At 41.7% G+C, this 24,998-nt stretch overlaps 1 protein-coding gene across 1 annotated transcript in view; it reads right to left on the reverse strand.

Annotated features, from left to right (window-relative positions):
• The window catches only part of tmem255a (transmembrane protein 255A), a 75,903-nt gene that overhangs the window by 11,734 nt on the left and 39,171 nt on the right, over window positions 1-24,998 (reverse strand). The window contains exons 6-7 of the mRNA XM_043705071.2: window positions 14,180-14,268; window positions 5,424-5,583 (exon numbers count right to left, since the gene is read on the reverse strand). Of these exons, the coding sequence (XP_043561006.1) occupies window positions 5,424-5,583; window positions 14,180-14,268 (249 nt within the window). The remainder of the gene's footprint in view (window positions 1-5,423; window positions 5,584-14,179; window positions 14,269-24,998) is intronic.

Consider the following 24,998-nt stretch of genomic DNA (forward strand, 5'->3'; position numbering starts at 1 on the left):
GTTTTGGTCTCTTTATTTCAAAAGCGATATGATTGCATTGGAAACAGTTCAGAGAAGGTTCACTCAATTCATTTCTTGGATAAATGGCTAGTTTTCGAAGAAAGGTTGTACAAGTTGGACCTATACTGGTTTATCTCATCTATCCATATTTAGGGGGTTGGTCAGCTCAGTTGGCTGGACAGCTGGCTTGTCTACAGCAGGAGTTCATTTCCCAACCTGGCTGGGGTTACCATAAAGGGCTCTCCTTCTCAACCTCTCCCCCTGCCTTAGGTGTTTAAACCACCACCAGTCATCTCCCTGTACTGAGACAGCAACCCTATGACAACTTTTACCTTTATACCCGTACAGAAGATTGAGAGGTGATCTTGTGAAAACGTGAGAGATCCCAAGGGGATTTGAAATGGTGGACACTAGTTGGTTCTTCTGGAGGGGACTAGAACTAGGGAACACAGTTTAACTTTGTGAACACACAAATTAAGAGGAACAGTCCACTGCGCCCACTCGAACCTGCTGTGCCATTTAATAAGGTCATGGCTGATCAGATTACACCACATTACTACCAATCTTTGATTAATTTTCACCTTGTCTTTTATCAAGAATCTATCTGCCTCTGCCTTAAGAACTCTCCTTTCACCACCTTCTCAAGAAGAGAGTTCCAAAGATTCACAGCTATCTGTGAGAAAAAAGAACCACTTAGGTCTGCTTAAAAGGGTGACACCTTATTTTTAAAAAGTGAATTTAAATTCTTTTGTGGGAGAATCTTTCTTATATGCACCCTGACATGACCTTACAGGATCAATCAAGTGGTCTCTTACTTTTTTGAACTCCAGTAGATACAACCCTCATCTGTCCAACATTGCCTCATCAGCCAACTCACCCATTCCAGGTAATTTTCTAGTTAATCTTTTCAATGCTTCGAACACATTTACATCTCTCCTTAAAGAGACCAATGTTCCCCTTTACTGGGTTTCCTGTAAGCTGGTCTATCTTCTATCAAGTGCAACACTACACCATTAGCTTTTATTTTCCATAATAACTTTTGACATGGTGTTTTATCAAATGTATTCTAGAACTCCAAGTACAATATGGGGAGCCAATGGCCTAATGCTTTTGTGGCTGGGCTGTTAATTGAAGGATCTAGGTATAATGTCCTCAGGACCTGGATTTGAATCGCATCAGAATCTGGAATTAGGAATCTCATGATGACCACAAGACTATTGCAGAGTGTCAGAAAAACCCATCTACTTCACTAATGTCCTTTAGGGAAGGAAACTGCCACCCTTACCCAGTCTGGCCTACATGTAACTCCAGACTTACATTAATGTGACTGACTCTTAAGTGCCCTCTGGGCAATTAGGATGGGCAATAAATGCTGGCGTAACCAGTATCATCCTCATCCCCTGAATGAATTTTTTAAAAAAAATCCACCTTTATCCAAAGCACAATAATTTAAAAAATGAGGAGGAATGTTTTCTCTCAGAAGGGCATTAATTTGTGGGATTCTCTTCCCCAGAAAGCAGTAGAGATTTGATTGTAAAGTTTAAGGTGGACTTCGATTTTATGATACACAATGTAATAAAGTGGGTGACAGAGACAAGAAGATGGAGTTGAGACCACAAACAGATTAACCATCTTCATAATGAATGGCAAATGTTAAATGGACTATTCCTGCTCCTAAATTCTATGTTCTTATGCAATAATACATATTATGGAACTAACACTCTGGAAGTGTCTTGTTTCGGCATTTTACAAATATTTCAAGTTTTCCTCTTTGCAAGGTGCAGATGTCTGCTGAGGCAGCATTCCAAGAATTCTCTGGTAAATCAGTGAAGTTGTCACTCCATGTAGGAACAGCAGCAGATCACTAAGTCCCTTGAGTTTCTTCCAACATTCAACTTGTCATGGCTGATCTATGCTCCTAACTTAAGTCTGAACAACTTAAATATCGGTGAGTATTAACAACAATATTTTTTGAGGAGAGAATTCTAGATTTCCTCTTTTTGTAAATACAAACCCAAACCCATGTGTGGGTTTCATTTCATACAGTCAGATAATGGGGTAGCAGTTCTGTTTGCATTAATAATCATCCACTAATCAGCTTCATGAGATGTGGGTGTAGATGGCCGGGCCAGAATTTATTGCCCTGTTGCTGTCTGTTTGATGAGGTTGATCTACCATACTGCTAGGGAGAGAGCTCCAGAACTTTGACCCAGCGACACTGAAGGAATGGCGCTATATTTCCATGCCTGGATGATGAATGCCGTGGAAGGAAACATTCAAGTGTAGTGCTCCCATACCTCTGTTGCCCTTGTCCTTTTAGATGGAAGTGGTTGTGGGATTGGAAGGTGCTGTTCGAGGAGCCTTCATGAATATCTGTAGTGCATCTTGTAGATAGTACACACTGCTGCTACTGAGTATCGATGAAGGGACTGAATGTTTGAGGCTGTGGTGCTAATCAAGCTGGCTGCTTTGTCCTAGATGGTGTCAAACTTCTTGAATATTGTTGGAGCTGCACCCACTCCTGCTGTGAACATTGTACACGGTGGACAGGGTTTTGGGGCAAGATTCCTAGCCTCTGGCCTGCCACAGGATTTATATGACTAATCCAGTTCAGTTTCTGGTCAATGGTAACCCCCAGGATCTTCATATTGAGGGATTCAGTGATGGTGACCCCATTTTACATCAAATGGTGAAGGTCAGATTCTCTCGTTAGAAATGGTAATTGCCTGGCACTTGAGGCACAAATGTTACTTGTCACTTTTCAGCCAAAGCCTGGATATTATTCAGGTCATGCATGGACATAGTATCTGAGGAGTCAAGAATGGTGCTGAACATTGTGCAATCATCAGCTGACATCATCACTTCTGACCTTATGATGGAAGGAATGTTGTTGATAAAGCAAGTTAGGCCTAGGATACTACCTCGAGGAACTCTTGCAGAATTGTCCCGGAGCTGAGATGACTGACTTCCAACTGCCACAACCATTTTCTTTTATGCCAGATATGACTCCAATTGGACAGTTTTCCTCCTGATTCCCACTGTCTCCAGTTGGGAGCAAACGTCCATGTTCTTTACCGTCTCTAGGGACACATAAGCCCCAGTTTAAATCTCTTCCTTCCCATCAACTAAATCAGTACATAATCTGGAATGAATGACTTAATGCTGACCTGCATGGCTATTCAAAGTGACTTGCTAACCTCATAGGACTCTGTTACAACTCTAATCACATAATATCAGCAGAGAAGCCATTTCAATTTTCTAATACAATTCCAATTAGAATGCTTTGTGTCTTCTCAGGGAATCCTGGGCCTGGAAACTGATTTGGCTAACCAGACTGTTCTGAAGAAGGGTCACTGCACTGGGAACTTTCTCTCTCCACAGATCTTGGCAGGCCTGCTGAGTTTCTCCAGCTGTTCCTGCTTATATTTCCACTATCCACAGTTCTTTGTTTATTTTACTGTCAATCAAATAATGTTTTCCCAGGAGGTCAGGTGTATCAACAGCGTAATGATTTCTGGGCTCTCAGCTAAGCCTTATTGTGTTAAGAGCTTTCTGCTATCAATATTGTAAAAGTTTGAATGGTTGTCACTGTTACTGTCCTGTAATAAAATAAACCTTTTGTTTTAAAATGTGCAAAGTTATAATTGAATGATTTTGTAGAAGTTTATTTTCAGGTACACTATTGTCACCAGAGGTTTAATTAATTCTGTACAGTGGTAGGTTAATGATATAGACATTTGGCATAGGGGACATGAGGGGCTTGGTTGGGGGAGTGGAGTGGAAGGGCATAGCACAGCAAAAGGGCAAGAGGAGGAGTTCTCAACTTATCCTTCATGCAAGTGATGGCTCACAACACCTCTATGGTGATGGAGACCATGCCCCCTTTGAAAATCAGCCCCATCTCCATGAAAACTGCACAGTGAATTCTGCCATAGCAGTTGAAGTTTTAAAGTTTAATGATGACCATGAAATCATTGCTGATTGTCAGGAAAGGCCCATCTGGTTCACTGGTATCTTTTAGGCAAGCAAATCTGCCATCCTTACCTGGTCTGGCCTACATGTGATTCCAGACCTACAGCAACGTGACTGACTCTTAACTGCCTTCTGCGCAATTAGGAATGGGTAATGGTGCTGATCCAGCCAGTATGACACTAACATCCCATGAATGAATAATAAAAATGGTAAGGCCATGCCTTTCTCTATAATGGAATTGGCCAGGTGGGTAGTGCCAGGTGAAGTCTTGTGCCCTGAACCATTTGCACACTTAAATGATACTCCTGAAAACGGAAAAACCCAGGAGTGGGATCAGGAAGCATAAATTGACATCCATTTTTGAATGGTTCTGGAGTTATTCCTTCCTGGCAAAAATCCAGGCAATACCTCTGACACAATGATGATCAGCAAGAGAATCAGAGCTTAAAGTTCACTGAAAAAAAGAGTGAGAATATCAACACATATCCTTTTGGTCAACTTCACCTCAATTTGTAAGAAAAACATGCTATGAAACTGTAAGATTTTCTATTGCACAAAAGTTATGGCCCCGCCCCCATCAAGTAGTATTAAGTACAATGATAGCTAAAGTTTTCTTTTCAATGGTAAGGGTTTAGTTAATTCAAACAAAGTAATAAATAATTTCGATGGTTTCTTAATCCAACAATGAATTCCTTTGCATTACTCACACATTCTTAATCATGATAAGATGAAATTCCAGAGGATTACATAGGCACAAAATAATGCAGAATTGCAAAAAGAACGAGACATCAGAGGGACTCAGCCAGAATGACTGCTGAAGTATTCCCTCTGGAGAAACACAGAAATAATGGCCATTAATTTCCAAGATCATTACGAACCTTTTCCAGGTTCCAGCTACAGGGCAGTGTTACAGCAGATCTGTGAGCTTATTACCTTCTTACTTGCTGATTTAACAAGAACAAACTTGGATTTATGTAGCACCCTTCATAATAATGGGACATCCCTAATTCCTTTTAAAATGTAGAAAGACAGGAAATGCCATGTCAGATTGTACAAAGGAAATTCCTTCAAACCGCAATGTGACCCAAAACGTGATATCTTGTTTCAGTATATTGACTGGGGCACGAATATTGACCATGATAATGAGGAGAATTCCTATGCTCCTCTTTATAACAGTACCATGTAATTCTTTACATCCATGTTTTAAGACATGGTTTAATGTCTTATGTAGAGGACAGCAACTCAGTGTAGCCTCCCTCAACACTGGTTCAGGAAGGATCAGCCAAGATTATCTGTTCAATATACTGGAGGGAGATCTTCCACTGTCTCTGCTCCAAGAAAGAGAAAGGAAAGTTTTTATTTACTCCTAGCTCACAAAACAAAGTGACATTAATGCAGATAATATGACATTATTCCAAATTAATTTTCTGCAATCATAGAAAATTCAGTACCATATCTTTAAAGGATCCAAGGACTGCTGCTGTGATAATCCCAAGAAACAAGCCCACAATGTTGAGGATCGTCGATGACCACAGCAAGTGGTACAGGTGGATAACCTCTTGGCAACTTCCAACATCATTATATTCGTAGTAGCCACCCAACGTTTCTCGGCTGCGTTAAAAGAATAAAACAAGATGAGACTATCTGAAGAATGATGCTCTCTCCCTGCGTGCCATGCACCATCAAATGTCCTCCGACCCAACCAAAAGGAGGAGTTAGTAAATTCTTCCAGAAGTAATGAGGAAAATTGTACTATACTGGCGATCCAGTTAAGTGCTTTGGAAACACAAGTTCCTGAAGGGCTGCATGGTGGCTCAGTGGTTAGCACTGCTGCCTCACAGAGTTCGATTCCTGCTTTGGGCAATTGTCTATGTGGAGTTTGCATATTCTCCCCATGTGTGGGTTTGCTCCGGTTTCCTCCCATAGTCCAAAGATGTGCAGGTCAGCTGAATTGGCCGTGCTAAATTGCCCATAGTGTAAGGTGCATTAGTCAGGAGTAAATAGAGAGTAGGGGAATGGATCTAGGTAGGTTACTCTTCAGAGGGTCAGTGTGGACTTGTTGGGCCAAATAGCCTGTTTTTATGCTGTAGGGAATCTAATCTAACCTAAATCCCAGAATAGGAAGCTAGTAAATTAAATGAAAAGCTCTGGAAATTAAAGCTAGTCTTTAGCAACAATGACCGGGACAACAAACAATGATTTTTATAAGATCTCAGCTGGTTCTTTAATGTCCTTTCGGGAAGTATATCTATTGTTCTGACCTGGTCTAGTCTAAAAGTGACTCCAGACATTGCGATTGACTCTTAACTGCCCTCTGAAGTGACCCGAGCAAGCCATTTAGTTTCAAGGGCAATGGGAATTGCACAATACCACCCACATCCTGTGAATGAATCAACCAAAATATTTGCCAGCAATGCCCACATCCTATTAAAACAAACATAACTAAATTTGCCATTTTGCTGCCAAGCAGGGTGTGCAATTAGATCAGTTATTTCATTCAGTGATACATATCTAGTTCAGGTGGCTGGTTTGGAGTTACAAGCAAGCAAACCAAGCTTCTAGAGCTTGAGCTGTCAGTATTCATTTGCAGCAAGTGGAACATCAATTTCTTACCTAAAAATGAAAGCAAAGCACTGTGGATCTGGAATATTAAATGACCGAGAAACAAAAGTCATTGTTCTCAAAACATTAATTAGGCTTCTCACCCCACAAATGCTGGCAGACTTATTGAGTTTCTCCAGCACTTTTCTGTTTTTATGTCAATTGCTTTCTTTTAAAAAAAAAATGGTTAGGGAAAGAAACTAACTGGTTTGACAAGTATATTTGTAATTCCCTCTTGTTCAACTCATCCTTCACGCAGCCAGACCATCAAATTTACAAAACACAAAGATAACAGCTGAAGCATTAGGATCAATCTGTCATTAGTTGTAAAACTGGTTATACAGTGCAACATCTAAAGTTAGAGGAAAGCCACTGTCCTTCCCTTGGCCCATCGCTCCACTGGTCACAGTATAAAATTTAAATGTTTTGCCCAGTTACCAATATTGTCAATTATATGCTTTAGATATATTAGGTTTGGAATAAGAAAGATCATCAAAAGGTTTCCTTAACAAACAACAGGATTAGCTCTACAAAGATATAAAGCTGATAATACTTATTGTTATTTCAATTTGTATTAAAGATCGAAATAACAAAGTATAAATATCTACCATTTGAAGAAACACATGGATACACTCCAATTAAAAACGAAGAACTTTCTCTACAGGAGATTAATTTTGAGGAAAAAAAATTCCACCAATGATTGGTGGTTTTTGATAGAAATAAGGAATGAAATGCTCAAGATGGCTTTGAATGGAAATCCTGTCACACACAGGCGGAAGGCACTAACCACAGGCAGCTGTCACTGGGCCCTTTTTTCACAGTTTGTTCAGGAGATGTCAAGAATTCAAAGGCTTTTCAGATCTCACACCAGACTCTCCAAAAGGGTGTTCTTAAAAAGGCAGAGAGTGAACTGCTGGCTTCTCTCTCAGCAAGGTGTAGTTCAACTGAACTCCAAATAATATCCAAAACAAAGTCAGAGCATATTACTTTAAACATTCTAAGTTCCAAGAGTTCTCTTTAAAAGTGAAGTCCCAATGAGCTTCCAGTGACTCCCTTTCAAAATCAAGCAAATTCAGGGATCCAATAAACCACTATCCACAATTCCTTTTTAAAATAATTCTTCAAAAAATATCAATATTGGAGCATCTACATAACAGATTCCTTTGAGTTAGGGACATTCCCAGCTCTCCAAAGATACTGTATTACAATCCAAACAGAAAGTATATGCGTCTTCACTTGAAAGTGTAAACGCCTTCTAATATGTGGAATTTTCTTTGAAAGATACTGGGTTCAATTAATCACTTTCAGTATTAAAACCTATGCACAGTGCACAGAGATGTAAAATAAAATCTGTATTAGCACACACACAACATGGGTGCTGGGGAAAAATAAGCACTACCGCAGTTAGGCGGTAGTGTGGGGGGGAAAAAGGGGGAAAAAAAGCAGGAGTGTTGCAGGTTCTGCTCAAAAAAAGGAGAAAAAAATCTGTATTACCAGGAGGGTTTGGGAAATATGGTGGGAAGGAAAATGTTCAAACAATGTAGATTACTGTGTAAAAGAGATAATTCTGCTTGTGTCAAATAAGATACAAAAATGGTATCAATACTGAATAAAGGGTGACCTTACAAAGATTTTTAAAATCATGACGGGCATGGATAGGGTAAATAGGCAAGGTCTTTTCCCTGGGGGTTCAGAACTAGAGGGCATAGGTTTAAAGTGAGAGGGGAAACATTTAAAAGGGACATAAGGGGCAATGTTTTCACGCAAAGGGTGGTGCGTGTATGGAATGAGCTGCTAGAGGAATGTGGAGGCCAGTACAATTACAGCATTTAAAAGGCATCTGGATGGGTGTATGAATAGGAAGGATTTGGAGGGATATGGGTAAAGGGCTGGCAAATGGAACTAGATTAGTTTTTGATATCTGGTCAGCATGGACAGTTGGACTGGAGGGTCTGTTTCCGTGCTGTACATCTCTATGACTGTAGGCTAATGATTGCATCAATGATGACATAGCCTAAACTGTGTGGTGTTAAGTATAATACCACTTTTGTGTTTATGCTCTTAGCAACAAGAAATGTTTCTCTTTTTTATTTGTATTCTCAGACTCTAAGAGGTTGCACCTTTTTGTTTATTTTACCTTTGCACCAATGCATTAATGTCCAGGCAGCAGAGGAAATGAGGAATTCCTGTTTTATGTTTGCTAACTCTACAATCATCAGAAATATAGAGTACAGGGGAATGTATTTCAGTGATTTAAAGTCAGCAGCCCCTTCTCTGTCCATTCCACCAAGAGGACATTGTTCCTAAAATGCAGTTCAGCCAAGATAATGCTCATGGCTTCACTAACATAGCGGTCAGATGAAGGAAGCCAATTTTTCCATGAACAGCATGCAATTCACCTAATGATGTGTTTTGTACAATTAATTGGTCAGAAATTGCTGAGATAACAATGCTTATTAATTTACAATTAATAAACTCTACAAAATCTAAAATATAATTATTAATTCCTAACAGGAAAGTTGAGGCCAAAACATTGAATGTTTTCAAGGAGGAGGGTAGGTAATATTTTTAGGATTGAAGATATTAAATGGCTTAGGAGAAAGCAGGAACAAGGGACTGACTTAAATGATCAGCCATGAACATATTGAATGGAAGGGCAAGTTCAAAGGATTAAATGGTCTATTCCTGCTCCAATTTTCTGTGTTTCTATGTTTCTGTGTAAATCCACCTGTTTTCAACAATATTGTAATGTCATGTGATGATTAAATCCCCCAATGAATGCCACTCACTGTGATGTGCCATTATAAAAACCCTGGCATAAATTTCACAAGAGAGTCTCTGCAATTCCACCACTGTCAACACCAGTATTGAAGAAATCTCTCTCTTCATGGATTGCAATGATTCAAGAAGGCAGCTCACCTTCTGAAAGAGCAACTAGGGACAGGCCATTACTGCTGGCTCAGCCAGTGATGCACAGGTCACACGAGTGAATGACAGCATTTCCACCTGGAGACACCTGAGTAATGATAAAGCGGTTTGCATGTTCCTCTGAAATTGTCTCACTGTTTTCTTAACAGTTCCTGAGCTGGAACAGCAGGCATGCTGGTCAGGGTTGAGTAACGTATGTAATGTTGTCAGGGATGATGTATTAGAAACTTCATGCATTACCTTCAGCTGGGCAGAGAGAAATAGCTGAGTTTTTAATCCTTTCCTGGACACGATTCCTGCAATTATTTGGCTCCCTCACCAGACTAAATACATTATTGCTGAGGTCGAACGTATAAAAAAGGGTTAAAGAGCTCAGCTGGCCCTGTTGCAAGTTATCACTGGCATTATGCACTGTTCAATACAACCCTATATCAATAAATCCACCAACTCTTGCATATTCACAACAGAAAGAGCAATTATTCATTGTGGCAATCTCAACTTCTGTCAAGACACTTTCTGCAGGTCACGCTCCTTTATTTTAGATGTTTTTACTGGACATGCTGCACTGAAACAATGCTCAAGATAAGGTGGAAAAACTGGGATCTGATTTACCATAATTAATGAGCAGGTTGGAGTGAATACAGTAAAGTATTCATGAGAGAGAAAAATAGTAGAAGCCACATCTCTAAGGCTTTAAAATGTATTGCAATATAAATATTCCCTCCAAGCTACATGGCTTTGCAACAATCTGGATGTTTCCACACACGGGGGTGGCGGGGGGCAGCATGGTGGTCAGTGGTTAGCACAGCTGTGTCAAAGCGGCAGGGACCCGGGTTCAATTGCCGCCTCAGGTGACTGTCTGTGTGGAGTCTGCACATTCTCCCAGTGTCCGCACGGGCTTCCTCCAGGTGCTCCGGTTTCCTCCCACAATCCAAAGATGTGCAGGTCAGGTGAATTGGCCGCGCTAAATTGTCCACAGTGTCAGGTGCATTAGTCAGGGGTAAGTATAAGGTAGGGGAATGGGTCTGGGTGGGTTACTCTTCGGAGGGTCGATTGGACATGTTGGGCTTAAGGGCCTGTTTCCATACTATAGGGAATCTAATCAATTACAAATCAGTCCCCTTAAATTATTGTCAGCGCACAACCACACAATAACCCCATCCACCTAAATAAATGGACAGTAAGGAAAAGAATCAGAGGAAATGTTGCATAATCCAATACTGTACATAAATTATTATTTAGACAAGGAAAGAGCCTTTTCCTGCTGAGCAGTCAGTGGGAAAAGCAACTGTTGTACCTTTTTAAAAATGTTGTCCCTGGGTTCCTAATTAATGAGAATTGGTTCGGGATGTAGCAATGTCATCTATTTGTATTTCTAAAAAGGATTTTCATCAAAGTGCCGCATGAGGGACTCTGTGCTAAAATTAAGGGTAATGGTGTCAGGGGATATCACAAGATAGATTGCAGATCAGCCAGAGGTGATTTGAAATCAAATGATTTTCCCCCAGTAGGTTCCAGCCTCTCCTGAGGTTCACAAGTGATCTGTGCCAGGTCACCTTCTGTACATTAACAATTCGGAGCAGAACACAAAGTGACGTTACTAAATTACATCCCTATTCACTAAAGGAGCGGATGCTGCTAATGACACAGCAAACAAGAAGGTAGATGAGAAACTGAATTGGTGAAAAATAGATAAAGAGAAACACCAAAGGGATGGGATTCATCATAGGTTACTGAGGAACACAAGGGTGGGATATTGGAGGCTCAGGTCATAATCTTATAATTTTTCTGAGACACGGGGAGCTGTGCCAGATGATTGGAGAAATTTAAATGTTACGCCGCTCTTCAGAAAGTGTGGGCTAAATCTGGAAACGTGTTACGCAGCTGGACATGTTAATGGGCAAACGCTTGGAGACAATAATTAAAGACAAAATTGACTGTCACATGGAAGAGCGGGTGTTAATAAATGACAGCCAGCTCAGATTTGTAAAAGGTAAATTGTGTTTGGTGAACCTGCTTGAGTTCTTCAATGAGTAATGGAGACAATTTCATGAGATTCAAGTCATTGATGAGGTATATTATCAAAAAGTCTTTGTCAAAAGTAGCATGTAATGGAATAATTGGCTTGTCAGCAAAACAGCATAAATAATGTTTATGTGTGATGAACAATTGGTTTGAATTTTAGTTTTTTTAAAAAAAAAAGTCCCAGGACCAAGTCCAAAACCTGCTTCTCCAAAAAAAGGAGGTGTATCAAATGTTGCCTCTAAATAATTTTTAACCACTGGCAGAAAGGCATCATGAATGCAATATTTCAATGATGTGCAAGTAGAGACATGTTTGCAGGGCTAGAGTGCTAGAACAGAATGATGGATTAATTGGATTGCTTCACAGACAACATGAAATGAACTGAATGAACACCTCCAGTGTTATTATGATTCTACAATGTAAGCATATTCTCCTTTCCAGAAGGAATTTAAAGGGTAATTTAATAGAACAGTTCAATGAAGGGTTTTTTGAGAGTAAAAAGGCTAATGTGCTTCCAGTGGCAGAAACGTTGCTAAATCGTCAACAGATTCAGGATACTTGGCACCAGAACCAGGTGTAAGATGAAGAGTTATTTTAAATGCAGTTGATTCTTAGCTGGAATGCACTGAAAAGTATGATAAAATCAGAGTCACTTAAAAATTGAAATTTGGTAAATACAAGGAAAGGGGGGAAATTTATCAGCCTCTGGAAAAAGAAAGTGGGACTGATGGTTGTCTTTATGACTGGGACAGACAAAATGACTCAGTTGTATCTGTTCCTGGCCAGTTTAACGCTATACAAACTTTAGAGGAGGATATTGATTACAAATAGATTGGCACTGTCTGCAGAAATGGGCCCAAAGATCAGTAATTAATTGTGCAGATCTGTACTGTAAATACATGTCATATAAGTATGTTCCTAGAGGTGCAGAATTCAGAGCTGGAGGATAATGATTGGATGAAAGTCAAAGATGACAGGACCGTTTGCAACTACCCCAAAATGTTCACGCTCAAAGGCAGACAGCCAGAGGTTGATGGCTACTGGGTTGGTATTGTTTTGTATTAAACTAGTATCAGGTCAATGAAAGGCTTTGGTGAAGAGCTGTATATTCTCTGTTCCCTCCATTTCAATGGGGCCATTTTAATTCTGGTTTACTGAAGAACAATAAAAATGATTGTTTCTGTAAGTGCACTGAATTATAGAAATTGACTTGATGCCTTGGATGTGGATTTGTTAGACAGGTTATAAATCTGGATCGGATTCATATCTGCAAAGCTATTAAAAAGACATTGCGAGCATTCAGCAGGATAGATTGTATGAGGCAAATGGGATGAGTAGAATTGGGGAAGGTGGAGCAGAGAGGAGAGGATGAGAATACAAGCACGAGTGCAATAAATAGTGAGACAAGTGTGAATGGATTTGTGGTTTTTTTTTCATCCACTGTACATAAAACAACATATCTATTCTGCAAAACAAACTCAATTTAGGAACAAAAACAGGAAGTGCTAAGGAAACTCAGCAGGTCTGGCAGCATCTGTGGAGAGAGAATCAGAGTTAACATTCTTCAGATTTGTACCAGACTTGAAACGTTAACTCGGTTTCTCTCTCCACAGATGCTGCTGGACCTGCTGAGTTTTTCCACCATTTCATTTTTTTTCAGGTTTACAGCTTCCACAGTATTTTGTTTTTATTTATAGTTTAGAAGTAGCTTACAATGGCCTACCTTTCATACCCTCAGGACAAAATGCTTCTCAATTAATAATATTTGACGGACTATGTAGGCAAACACAGCTGTCAATGTGTATACAGCACATAGAGTTACCGTCTTATCAGTTGGCTTTGGTCATGTCGGTTGAAGGACAAACTGCAGCTAGAACAATATTAGATCTCTCCTTGATCTGTTATACTGGGATCCCTGAAACACTTGTTTCAACATTTCAAATTGGCCACTTTGGCATTCCTCAGCATTGCCGTTAAATGAAGTGCATGCTTTTGATTGTGAAGGTTGAATCTACAGCCGAGGCAAAACCCTCACATTATCATGGCCTGGTCCTGGACTTGAAAGCTGACCACCATAGTCCCAGGTGGAGCTGGGAAATTGGTGAGGCCTCCTACTGGCACTCTCCACCTGATTAAATCTCACCCTGGCACCAATCTTGCCTCAGGTTAGGGCATTAAATTATGCTCAATGTTTGAGTTCTATGACCGTTCCTCAGAAGCTGCATGACCTGCTGAGCATTTCCCACATTTTCTATCTTCATTTCAGATTTCTAGCATCTAACGTGTGGTGATGTGTGTGTGGAGTGAAGGAACTTAGGTAAACGCTCAGGGATGGCTCAGAGGTCTGAAGGCTAGCGGATGTTCCAGAGATAAGGATTGTTGGTGTATGAGTGTGAGTGTGAGTGTGAGTGTGTGTGTCAGAGGGAACTTGAAAACAGGGGCTTGAATCTTAAAATTGAAGTGTTGTCAGATTGGGTACTAATATCAGCTAGTGAGCATAGGGTTGAATGGGACTTAGTACATACGTTTGGGAGTTGTTCCGTTTGATGCATTAGACTGAAAAAGTCAGTGCTAAACAGAGAACGGTTAACTCATGTCAAAGCAGAAATTAATTTAAAATGCATAAACCAAGAGATTTTAAAATGAAACCCACCTGCCACATTTATAAAGGTCACAACAGTAACAGGTATTGCTCTTTATTTTCAGCACGCAGGGAGCACGTGACTGACTCGGGCACATCACCTAATGAAAAGAAGAAATCCAGTCACCTGACACTGTGCAATAAAACTTCATTTCTCTACTTAACCTGAAAAGGTTCAGTTACTTTGTTGTGGCTTTTATTGGACTTTAAAGAATGAGTGACCAATTCATTTCTTTCTGTTGAGCTCTGCCATGCTGTAGACTTTGAGCCTGAAGTATAAGAAGAAATAGGAGCACGTGTGGATGAAAACTTCTTTAGTTTCCTCCGCTATTCAATAAAATCATGGCCAATCTCAACTCCTGACTTATCCCATGCAGTTAGAGTCCAAAGCCTATCAATGGCAGTCTTGAATACTCTCACTGATTGAGCATTCACAGCATTCTGGGGAAAGAGAATTCTAAAGATTCACAAACCTCAGTAAAGAAACGTCTCTTGACCTTAACCCAAAATGGCCGATCCTTTATCCTGAGATAATGTCTCTTGTGCTAGGCTCACCAGCCAGGGGAAGTGACCACCTCAGCATCTTATGTTTCAATAAGACCATCGATCATTCTCCAAAAACGAGAGGACAGTCACTTTCTATGCAATCTCTCCTCATTGGAGATGTCTCTTGTTTGAGAAATCAGTCTAACTAAACTTTCCCTCTTTTGATAAGAATACGTTGCTCCAGGTGTGGTCTCACCAAAGCCTTGTGCAGTTACAAAAAGACTTCCTCACTGTTGTTCTCCAATCCTCCTGCAAAGAAAGGTCAACATACCATCTGTCTTTCTAAGCACTTGGTGTACCTGCACACTAACCCTGTGATTGTTGTGCAAGCATGCGCAAACCTCTCTGATCACCAACAGTCAATACAAACTTAAAAAGCCTCTCAAGCTGGAGATCTGAAATAAATGGGAACAATGCCAGAAGCACTCAGCACAACAGGCAGTACCTGGGGACAGAAACAAAGTCAATATTTCAGGTTGATGACCTTTCATCAGGAGGTGCCACCCACTGCTCGCGCTCAGGGGTTGAGAGCTTGAGGAGTGTCATAGATGCAGAAGAGGCCCTTTTGCCCACCAAGATTGCACCAAGAAAAATTCTACTCTAAATTTACACTAGCCCCACTTTCCAGCTCTGTGTCCAATAGCCTTGAATGTTTCAACAGTTCAAGTGCTCGTTCGTGTACATCTTTTAAAGGTTTTAGGTTTCCTGCCACTCCAACTCTCCCAGGCAGTGTAGTCCAGGTTCCCACCATCCTCAGGCTGAATAAGCTTTTCCTCAAATCCCTTCTAAACCTCCTGCCTTTCACCCAAAAATATATGCCCCTTGGTTATTGACCCTTCAACCATGGGGAATAGCTGTTTCCAATTCAGCCCTGTCCCTCATAATCTTGTACACCTCAATCAGGTCTCCCTCAGCCTTCTCTGTTCTAAAGAAAACAATCCAGGCTTATCCAGCCTCTCTTCATGGCTAAACTGCTCCATCCCTGGCAACATCCTGGTGAATGTCCCCTTCAACTCCCTCCAGTTCAATCACAATCTTCCTATACTGCGAACACTAGAACCGCATATAGTTCTCCAAGTGTAGCCAAACCAAAGTTTTGTATAGCTTTTTCATAAGCTCCCTGCTCTTATAACCTGTGCCATAACTGATAATGAGGCATGCTGGACATTTAGCTTTAACTACTTTATTAACCTGTCACCTTTAGGGAATCTATGGACAAGTGCACAGTGGCTCAGTGGTTAGCACTGCTGCCTCACAGCGCCAGGGACCCGGGTTCGATTCCAGCCTCGGGTGACTATCTGTGTGGAGTTTGCACATTCTCCCTGTGTCTGTATGGGTTTCCTCCCACAATCCAAAGATGTGCAGGTTAGGTGAATTGGCCATGCTAAATTGCCCGTAGTATAGGTTAGTGTAGGTGTAGTGTAGTCCAGGCATGCGTAGGTTAGATGTCAGGGGAACATAGGGTAGGAGAGCGGGTGTGGGTGGGTTGCTCTTTGGAGGGACGGTGTGGACTTGTTGGTCCAAAGGGCCTGTTTCCACACTGTAGGATTCCAAGAGATCCCTCTGTTCCTCTCAATTTTGTGGTGCTTGAGGGTATGCAATGCAAATGGGCAGCAGCCAGAGGCTCTGATACACCTTAGAACATAGAACAGTACAGCATAGAACTGGCCCTTCAGCCCACGATGTTGTGCCGACCATTGATTCTCATGTAAGGTAAACCTAATATACGAACACTCAAATTTCTGTGACCATATGCATGTCCAGCAGTCTCTTAAATATCCCCAATGACCTCTCTTCCACAACTGCTGCTGGCAACACATTCCATGCTCTCACAACTCTCTGCGTAAAGAACCCTCCTCTGACATCCCCTCTATACTTTCCGCCAAACAGCTTAAAACTATGACCCCCTCATGTTAACAATTTCTGCCCTGGGAAAAAGTATCTGGCTATCAACTCTATCTATGCCTCTCATCTTGATTCGGAGATGCCGATGTTGGACTGGGGTGTACAAAGTTAAAAATCACACAACACCAGATGAATCACCTGAGGAAGGAGCATCGCTCCGAAAGCTAGTGTGCTTCCAATTAAACCTGTTGGACTATAACCTGGTGTTGTGTGATTTTTAATCTCATTATCTTGTACACCTCAATTAGGTCCCCTCTCTTCCTTCTTTTTTCCAATGAAAAAAGTCTGTGCTCAGTCAACCTCTCTTCGTAAGATAAGTCCTCCATTCCAGGCAGCATCCTGGTAAACCTCTTCTGAACTCTTTCCAAAGCATCTATATTTTCCCTATAATAGGGCGACCGGAACTGGACACAGTATTCCAAGTGCGGTCTAACCAAAGTTTTATACAGCTGCAACAAGATCTCATGGCTCTTAAACTCAATCCCCTTGTTAATGAAAGCCAAAACACCATATGCTTTCTTAACAACCCTGTCCACTTGGGTGGCAATTTTAAGGGATCTATGTACTTGCACACCAAGATCCCTCTGTTGCTCCACACTGCCAAGAATCCTGTCTTTAATCCTGTACTCAACTTTCAAATTTGACCTTCCAAAATGCATCACTTCGCATTTATCCAGGTTGAACTCCATCTGCCACCTCTCAGCATCCTGTCAATGTCACGCTGCAGCCTACAACAGTCCTCTATACTGTCAACGACACCTCCAATCTTTGTGTCGTCTGCAAACTTGCTAACCCATCCTTCAATCTCCTCATCCAAGTCATTAATAAAAATTACAAAGAGTAGAGGCCCAAGAACAGAGCCCTGTGGAACACCACTCACTTCCAGGCAGAATACTTTCCTTCAACTACCACTCGCTGTCTTCTGTCGACCAGCCAATTCTGTATCCAGACAGCTAAATTTCCCTGTACCCCATTCCTCCTGACCTTCTGAATGAGCCTACCATGGGGAACCTTATCAAATGCCTTGCTGAAGTCCATATACACCACATCCACTGCTCAACCCTCATCAACTTGTCTAGTAACATCCTCAAAGAAATCAATAAGATTTGTGAGGCATGACCTGTCCCTCACAAAGCCGTGCTGACTGCATTTAATCAAGCCATGCTCTTCCAGATGGTCATAAATCCTATCCCTCAGAATCCTTTCTAACACCTTGCAGACGACAGACGTGAGACTGACTGGTCTGTAATTGCCGGGGATTTCCCTATTTCCTTTCTTGAAGAGAGGAATTAAATTTGCTTCCCTCCAGTCCTCAGGTACGACTCCGGTGGAGAGCAAGGATGCAAAGATCTTTGCAAGCGGCGAAGCAATCACATTTCTCGCTTCCCAAAGCAGCCGAGGACAAATCTGGTCTGGCCCTGGGGACTTGTCAATCTTAATGTTTGTCAAAATTTTTAGCACATCAGCTTCCTCAGTCTCTATCCGTTCCAGCATGCTTACCTGCTCCTCAATGATTTCAGTCACTACAAGGTCCTTTTCTTTAGTAAATACAGAAGCATTTACGGCTTCCCCTACCTCCTCAGACTCTATACACAAGCTCCCTATGCTATCCCTGATCGGCACCACTCTTTCTTTGATCATTCTCTTATTCCGCACGTACATGTAAAATGCCTTTGGATTCTCCGTAATCCTTCCTGCCAAGCCTCTTTGTGCCCCCTCCTGGCTCTCCTCAGACCATTTTTGAGCTCCTTCCTCGCCTGCCTGTAATCCTCTAGAGCTGAGCAAGACCCTCGTTTCCTCCACCTTACGTAAGCTGCCTTCTTTCTTTTGACAAGAAGCTCCTCCGCTCTCGTCATCCAAGGTTCCTTTATCTTACCCCTTCTTACCTGTCTCAGAGGAACACATTTATGCATCACTCGCAACAATTGTTCCTTAAACAATCTCCACATGTCTATAGTGCCCTTTCCATGGAACAATTGCTCCCAGTCCCTGCTTCCCAACTCACATCTGATAACATCATAGTTTCCTTTTCCCCAATTAAATATCCTCCCATTGTGCCTGCTTCTCTCCTTCTCCATGGCTATGTAGAATGTGAGGCAGTTGTGGTCACTATCACCCAAATGCTCTCCCACCGCAAGATCTGACACCTGCCCCGGCTCATTGCTGAGCACCAAATCCAAAATGGCCTCTCCCCTCGTCGGCCTGTCAACGTACTGAGTTAGGAAACCCTCCTGAACACACCTTACAAAAACAGCTCGTTCCAAACCATCTGCTCGAAGGAGGTTCCAATCAATATTGGGAAAGTTAAAGTCACCCATTACAACTACCTACTACATTCACACATTTCCAAAATCTGCCGACCTATGCTTTCTTCAATCTCACTGCTGCTATTGGGGGGCCTGTAGTAAACCCTTAATGACGTGACTGCTCCCAATTTCCACCCATACTGACTCAGTAGGCAGACCCTCCTCGACAATGGTAACTTCTGTAGCTGTGATACCCTCTCTGATTAGCAGTGCTACACCCCTGCTCTTTTTCCCCCCTCCCTATTCTTTTTAAATGTTCTAAACCCTGGAACATCCAGCAACCATTCCTGCCCCTGAGAAACTCATGTCTCTGTTATGGCCACAACATCATAGCACCAGGTACTGATCCATGCTCTAAGCTCATCACTGATACTCCTTGCATTAAAGCAAACACACTTTAACCGATCCCTTGGTTCTTTCCCAGGAAATTCCTTCCCTCTTGCTATTGCCTCATCTCCATCAACTCTCACCACCGGTATATAGCTCAGGTTCCCACCCCCCTGCCATACTAGTTTAAACCCTCCTGAACAACTTGAGCAAACCTTCCACCCAGGACATTGGTCCCCTTCAAGTTCAGATGCAACCCATCCTTCTTGTACAGGTTCCACCTTCCCCAGAAGGCATCCCAATTATCTACATATCTGAAGCCCTCCCTCCTACACCAGTTGCACAGCCACGAGTTAAGTTGCGCCCACTCCCTGTTCCTTGCCTCGCTATCTCGTTGCACCAGTAGTAAACCAGAGAACACTACTCTGTTCATCCTGCTCTGCAGCTTTCAACCTAACTCCCTGAAATCACTTTTTATAAACTCGATCGTTTTCTTGGCTATATCATTGTTGCCAATGTGGAACCAGTAACATCGAAAAAGGGTGAGATTTTACAGTCACAAAATTTGTCAAGATTAGAAATGAATAGAACAGGTTGATAAAGATGGTAAACACAGGATTACTCCCAATAATATGTGCTAGTCAATATGGGAGATAATGCAGGTGAATGTGTGCCTGAGAATTGGTGTGGAAGGGGATTTCTGGGGCACCAGTTCTGGAGCTGGAGATACCTACACAAGCCAGACAAGGTTGCACCTGAACAGTGATGAGACAAGTCCTCAAGGAGAGGTTAACTAGTGCTGAGTGAGAATGGGCATCGCTGGCTGGACAGACATTTACTGTCCATCTCTTGAGATGGTGGTGGTGAGCTGCCTCCTTGAACTGCTATATTCCACAGACTTAGGGTACAGACATTGTACCTTTAGACAGGGAGTTCCAGATTTTGACCCAGCAACAGTAAAGAAATGACAATATAGTTCCAAGCCAGATGATATTTGACCTGAAGAGAATCTTGCTAGTGGTAGTGTTCCCATAGAGCTACTCCCCTTACGCAATAAGAGTAGGAATTAAAACAAGGAAGCAGCAAAGAAAACTAACATTATGTTGGAAGGTACATGTGTTAATGAATCTGCACGTAAGGAATGGTACCAGGAAGATTCACAAGCAGTACGCAAAGATTGCCACGTGGAATTATGATATAACTGCTAGAACATGGACTTGATATAAACATTCGCAGTAAGGGAAATTAACACTCCTGGCTTTTCTACATTCTGGAAGGGCAGGAAAAGAAGACGGAAAGGTGGGAGATGACACTTGTAATGGATAACACTGCATTCTCTGAAGGGATGATAGGCTAGATGCTTCAAAAGCTAATCATATTTATTCAGAGAGTTAAACAACAGGAAAAAAAAAATGCCAGTGACAATGGTGCACATGCACTTGATGCTGTCACATGTTTGGTTGCTCACATTAGTGAGCCAGTTACTGCCTGCAGCTCAGGGAGTCATTCTGCCTGTTGTTCACCCACTCCCTTCAGCCTCTGCAGGAATCTTCTTCCTTATCAAGCGCAGGAAAATCTTATTTTATCCAAATATGGCAATTTCCTTCCCTGGGTTGACCTACTTCTCAAGCATTTTCCTCAGCTTTAATACCTTGAAATATGGCACTTTATTGTACATAGATTTATCATGTCGAGTCATAGATTTGTTAATAGCCCCTCAATATCTGCACAGGAAATCACTGCCCGACCAACTAAAATCTGGATCTTTCTTCTGAAATATTTTTTCATGTCTAACATGATAATGTATTAACACACAAAATCAATGTAAGAATTGTTTACATAAAGGATGCAGAGCAGCTATTTCTGCTACCATGTGCTGAAATGTTACATTAAAGAACCTTCCCTTCTTCTGACTTTGTTAGATCTTTGCCATCTTCGGTGCAGGAAGCTGGTTTTGACTTCTCAGGCACTGTAACCACAGCTACAGGAAGTGCGCCCTCTGCAATTGTAGCATCACCAAACTCAGCTGACTCTTCTCCCTCTTGCTCCCAATTTCTCTCCTTTCCCCTTGATGTTCTTGCTCCTGAAAGCTCGCTGTCCTGATTTCGAATCATCGCTTCTGTCCCACTTCCAACCCGACCTTGTTCTGTCAGCATGACATTGAGGGGGCCAGTGTTATAAACAGGTGGTGAGTGGGGCTGGTTAAAGAGGTGGTGAAAGGGAAAGGCAGCGAGGAGTTGGATTGGGGTAGCAAGATCCATCCAACAAGGAAGATGTGAATTTGTGAACAGGCCTGAGCGGATGCTGTGAAAATGGGGACCATTTATAATGCAGGCAAGCTGCTTATGGTAAGTCACCATGATGTGACTATAATGACTTACATATGTGCATCTGCATGTGAGAAGTGCTCCCCCTGGTGAGAGCATGTCAATAAATGCAGCCCTTTTGATTTAAATACAAGAAGCAGATCAGAAGTAGAGATCACAAGAATACAAACTATGACAAAAGGTTTTAAGACTGATTTCCCCCAGTAAAATCTATTTTTCAATAGCAAGAGAAAGTATTTCATTATAACACTTCTTGTGAATCAGTGACTATGTAGTGAATATCATGTAGCAGTTTTCAATATGAACCAGAGCAGGTACACATAGTTCTTCATTAACACGCATTTCATCAACGTGTATTGACTATAACGTAATTGATGAATTGTGGACATCATTTGCATAACACAAACTTTTTGCTGAATGGGTATAGTAGGTTTTCCATATCGTGGTCTTCTAAAGAGCGATTTAGAATAGATTAGATTTCCTATCATGCAGAAACAGGCCCTTCGGCCCAACAAGTCCACACCGACCCTCTGAAGAGTAACCCACCCAGACCCATTCCCCTACTCATGCACCTATCACTACGGGCAATTTAGCACGGCCAATTCACCTGACCTGCACATCTTTGGATTGTGGGAGGAAACCGGAGCAAACCCACGCAGACACGGGGAGAATGTGCAAATTCCACATAGACAGTTGCCCGAGATGGGAATTGAACCCGGGTCCCTGGCGCTGTGAGGCAACAGTGTTAACCACTGAGTCACCGTGATATCTATAGCAGTTTTCCATAACTTGATTTTCTACAGCATGAGGCTGCAGAGGAGCACAACTGTCAGTTATAGCAGAACGACCTGTACACTGTCAGAAGGAATTTAGTCCATCACTAGAGCTCCAACTGAAAAAAGCTAGCTGTTATAATGGCATTTCTGTGGCCTTACCCATTGTTCTATTAGAAATGTTCTTTACAACAGCTTATCTGGTTCCTTTTTAAATGATGGTTGGGATTTTCAGATTGTATTTGGAGAGGAGGCCCGACACTTCTGAAATGAGATCTGGGAATGTTTTAGTCTTCAGGGGAAACTATAAACTGCTGACAGGCAAATGACAAAAAAAAACTTCCTATTCTCAATTCTTCAGAAACCAGGAACATGGTCATACCATCCAGGTGTGGGGCTAATCTACAGTCGATGATTCCAGCTACTGAAAATAGACATGGATTAATGTCACTGGCGTCTCTCAGTTGCAGGAATTTTACATCTCTTTGGACACCTAAACACATGACACAACTCCCCTTTATCAGTGTCCATAACACACAAAAAAACTTTCACCCAAAGTTGAAGCACCATGATGGAATCTCTCAGTGAACCTTTTACTTGGGTTTCACTGCAAGTACACCTTCCAGTAACAATCCCATCTACTTGCTACTTACCAGCAGATAGCCTTTGGATCAAAGAATGGGTAATACTGTGGGAATGTTTTATGACGCATTCCATCTTTCAAATTGCAGCCTTTGATCTACTATGCTGAGACTGCTGACAGGATCAGGAAAAGCCAGGGTCTCTGGCCACCACTGGCAGCTTCAGTACAAACCCCTTTTGAACTTACGAGTCATGCAGCACGAAAACAGACTCTTCTCTCCAACTAATCCATGCCGACCGTAATCCCAAAACTAAACTAGTCTCATATCCCTCCAAGCTGAAACTTTATTGCTGGAACAGCACAGCAGGTCAGGCAGCATCTAGGGAACAGAAGATTCGACGTTTCGGGCACATGCCCTTCTTCATATCCCTCCAAATCTTCCCTATTTAACTTGTGGAGAGGAGTGGCCCCTCTACAGACTAAGTGGCAAGCTAGTCACCTTAAACTCAGCAAATTAGGTGGTTACCTCTTGGCTTTGGAGATTTACATTCACTGAATGAATAACAGTACGCATGTAAAAACTGATCAGTGGAGACAAGGCCTTCTTAACCAGCTCAGGCAATTCCTGGTTGCAGAGCTGCCAGTTAAGATTAGTTTAAAAAGAATCCGACCCCAAGTCAGACACAGGACTCAAAGATTCCAGGGTACAGGTGACCTGAGAGAGTTTGCTTTATGGTATCTCTCCCCATTAGTGTGGCAAACAACGCTGAGTTATATTCAGTCGGAAACAAATAAGCCATTCAACTCACTTGATCTGTCAGCTTCCTCCCACTCCTCTTTATTTCCCTATTAGCATGTTCCTCTATTCTTTCTTTTCTCACTTGGTTATGTAATGTCCCCTCAAATCCATCTCTGACATTCGGGTTATCCATTGTGTGAGACAGCGAGTTCCGCACTCGAACCACTCTTTTGATAATGAGCTTTCTCCTGAATTCCCTATTGGATTTATATCACATTGATGACTCACTAGTTTGTGAATCACCTACATGTCGAAACACTTACTCTACATGTATCCTCTCAAACCTCATTATAATTTCAAAGATATTTCCTGTCACTTCAGATTTCTCCTTCTACTGGGTAAACAATGTATAGTGATTCTGCCACAATACAAGCCTTGTTCAATCAGCAGTGATTCACTTGCCTTTAAAGTCACACTTTACATAAGCGACATATCTATACAACATGCAGAAGGCATCAGATGAGACGGAAAGACCGCTGAGAGATTCACACTTAGGTAATTGAGCAAATTAATGCTATCATTAAACTTTCATAAATATCTTTGAATTCAAATGCTAAATTGACCTTCACCATAATTGTGTTAAACATCATGCAACACCAAGTTAGAGTCCAACAAGTTTATTTGGAAGCAGTAGTATTCACAGCACTGCTCCTTCATCAGGTAGATTCCTGATGAAGGGCTTATGCCCGAAACGTCGATTCTCCTGCTCCTTGGATGCTGCCTGACCTGCTGTGCTCTTCCAGCATCACACTCTTGACTCTGACCTCCAGCATCTGCATTCCTCACTTTCTCCTGATTTTTAAACTTTCTCCACCCTAGTCCAACACCGGCTCCTCCACCTCATAATTGTGTTATCATCTCTGCCTCAATACATGCCATGGTAAAACATCCCAAAGCTCATGATTGTTGCAAATTTTACCATAAATATTCCTTTTGTAATGATACAGATTCATCAGCAAAAACAAATTTTCACCATTTACCTTTTCAAACAGGTAATTAGCATCTCCAATAAAACAGAGAATGTAATTATCTCCCTTTGACATTCAATTGCATTTCATGTTTAAATCCTTCACAATTAAATATCTTGGGGGCTATCATTGACCAACACTGAACTGAACCAACATATAACTACTGTAGCTACAAGGGTATGTCAGAGACAGTGAATTCTGTAGTGAATAACTCACTTCCTGATTCCTCAAAGACTGTCAACCATCTACAAACACATATCAGGAATATGATGGAATACTCTCCACTTGCCTGGATGA

This window comes from Chiloscyllium plagiosum, unplaced genomic scaffold (assembly GCF_037043375.1).
Source record: "Chiloscyllium plagiosum isolate Xiang-an unplaced genomic scaffold, Cpla_swu_hap1 HiC_scaffold_11, whole genome shotgun sequence".
NCBI lineage: Eukaryota > Metazoa > Chordata > Chondrichthyes > Orectolobiformes > Hemiscylliidae > Chiloscyllium > Chiloscyllium plagiosum.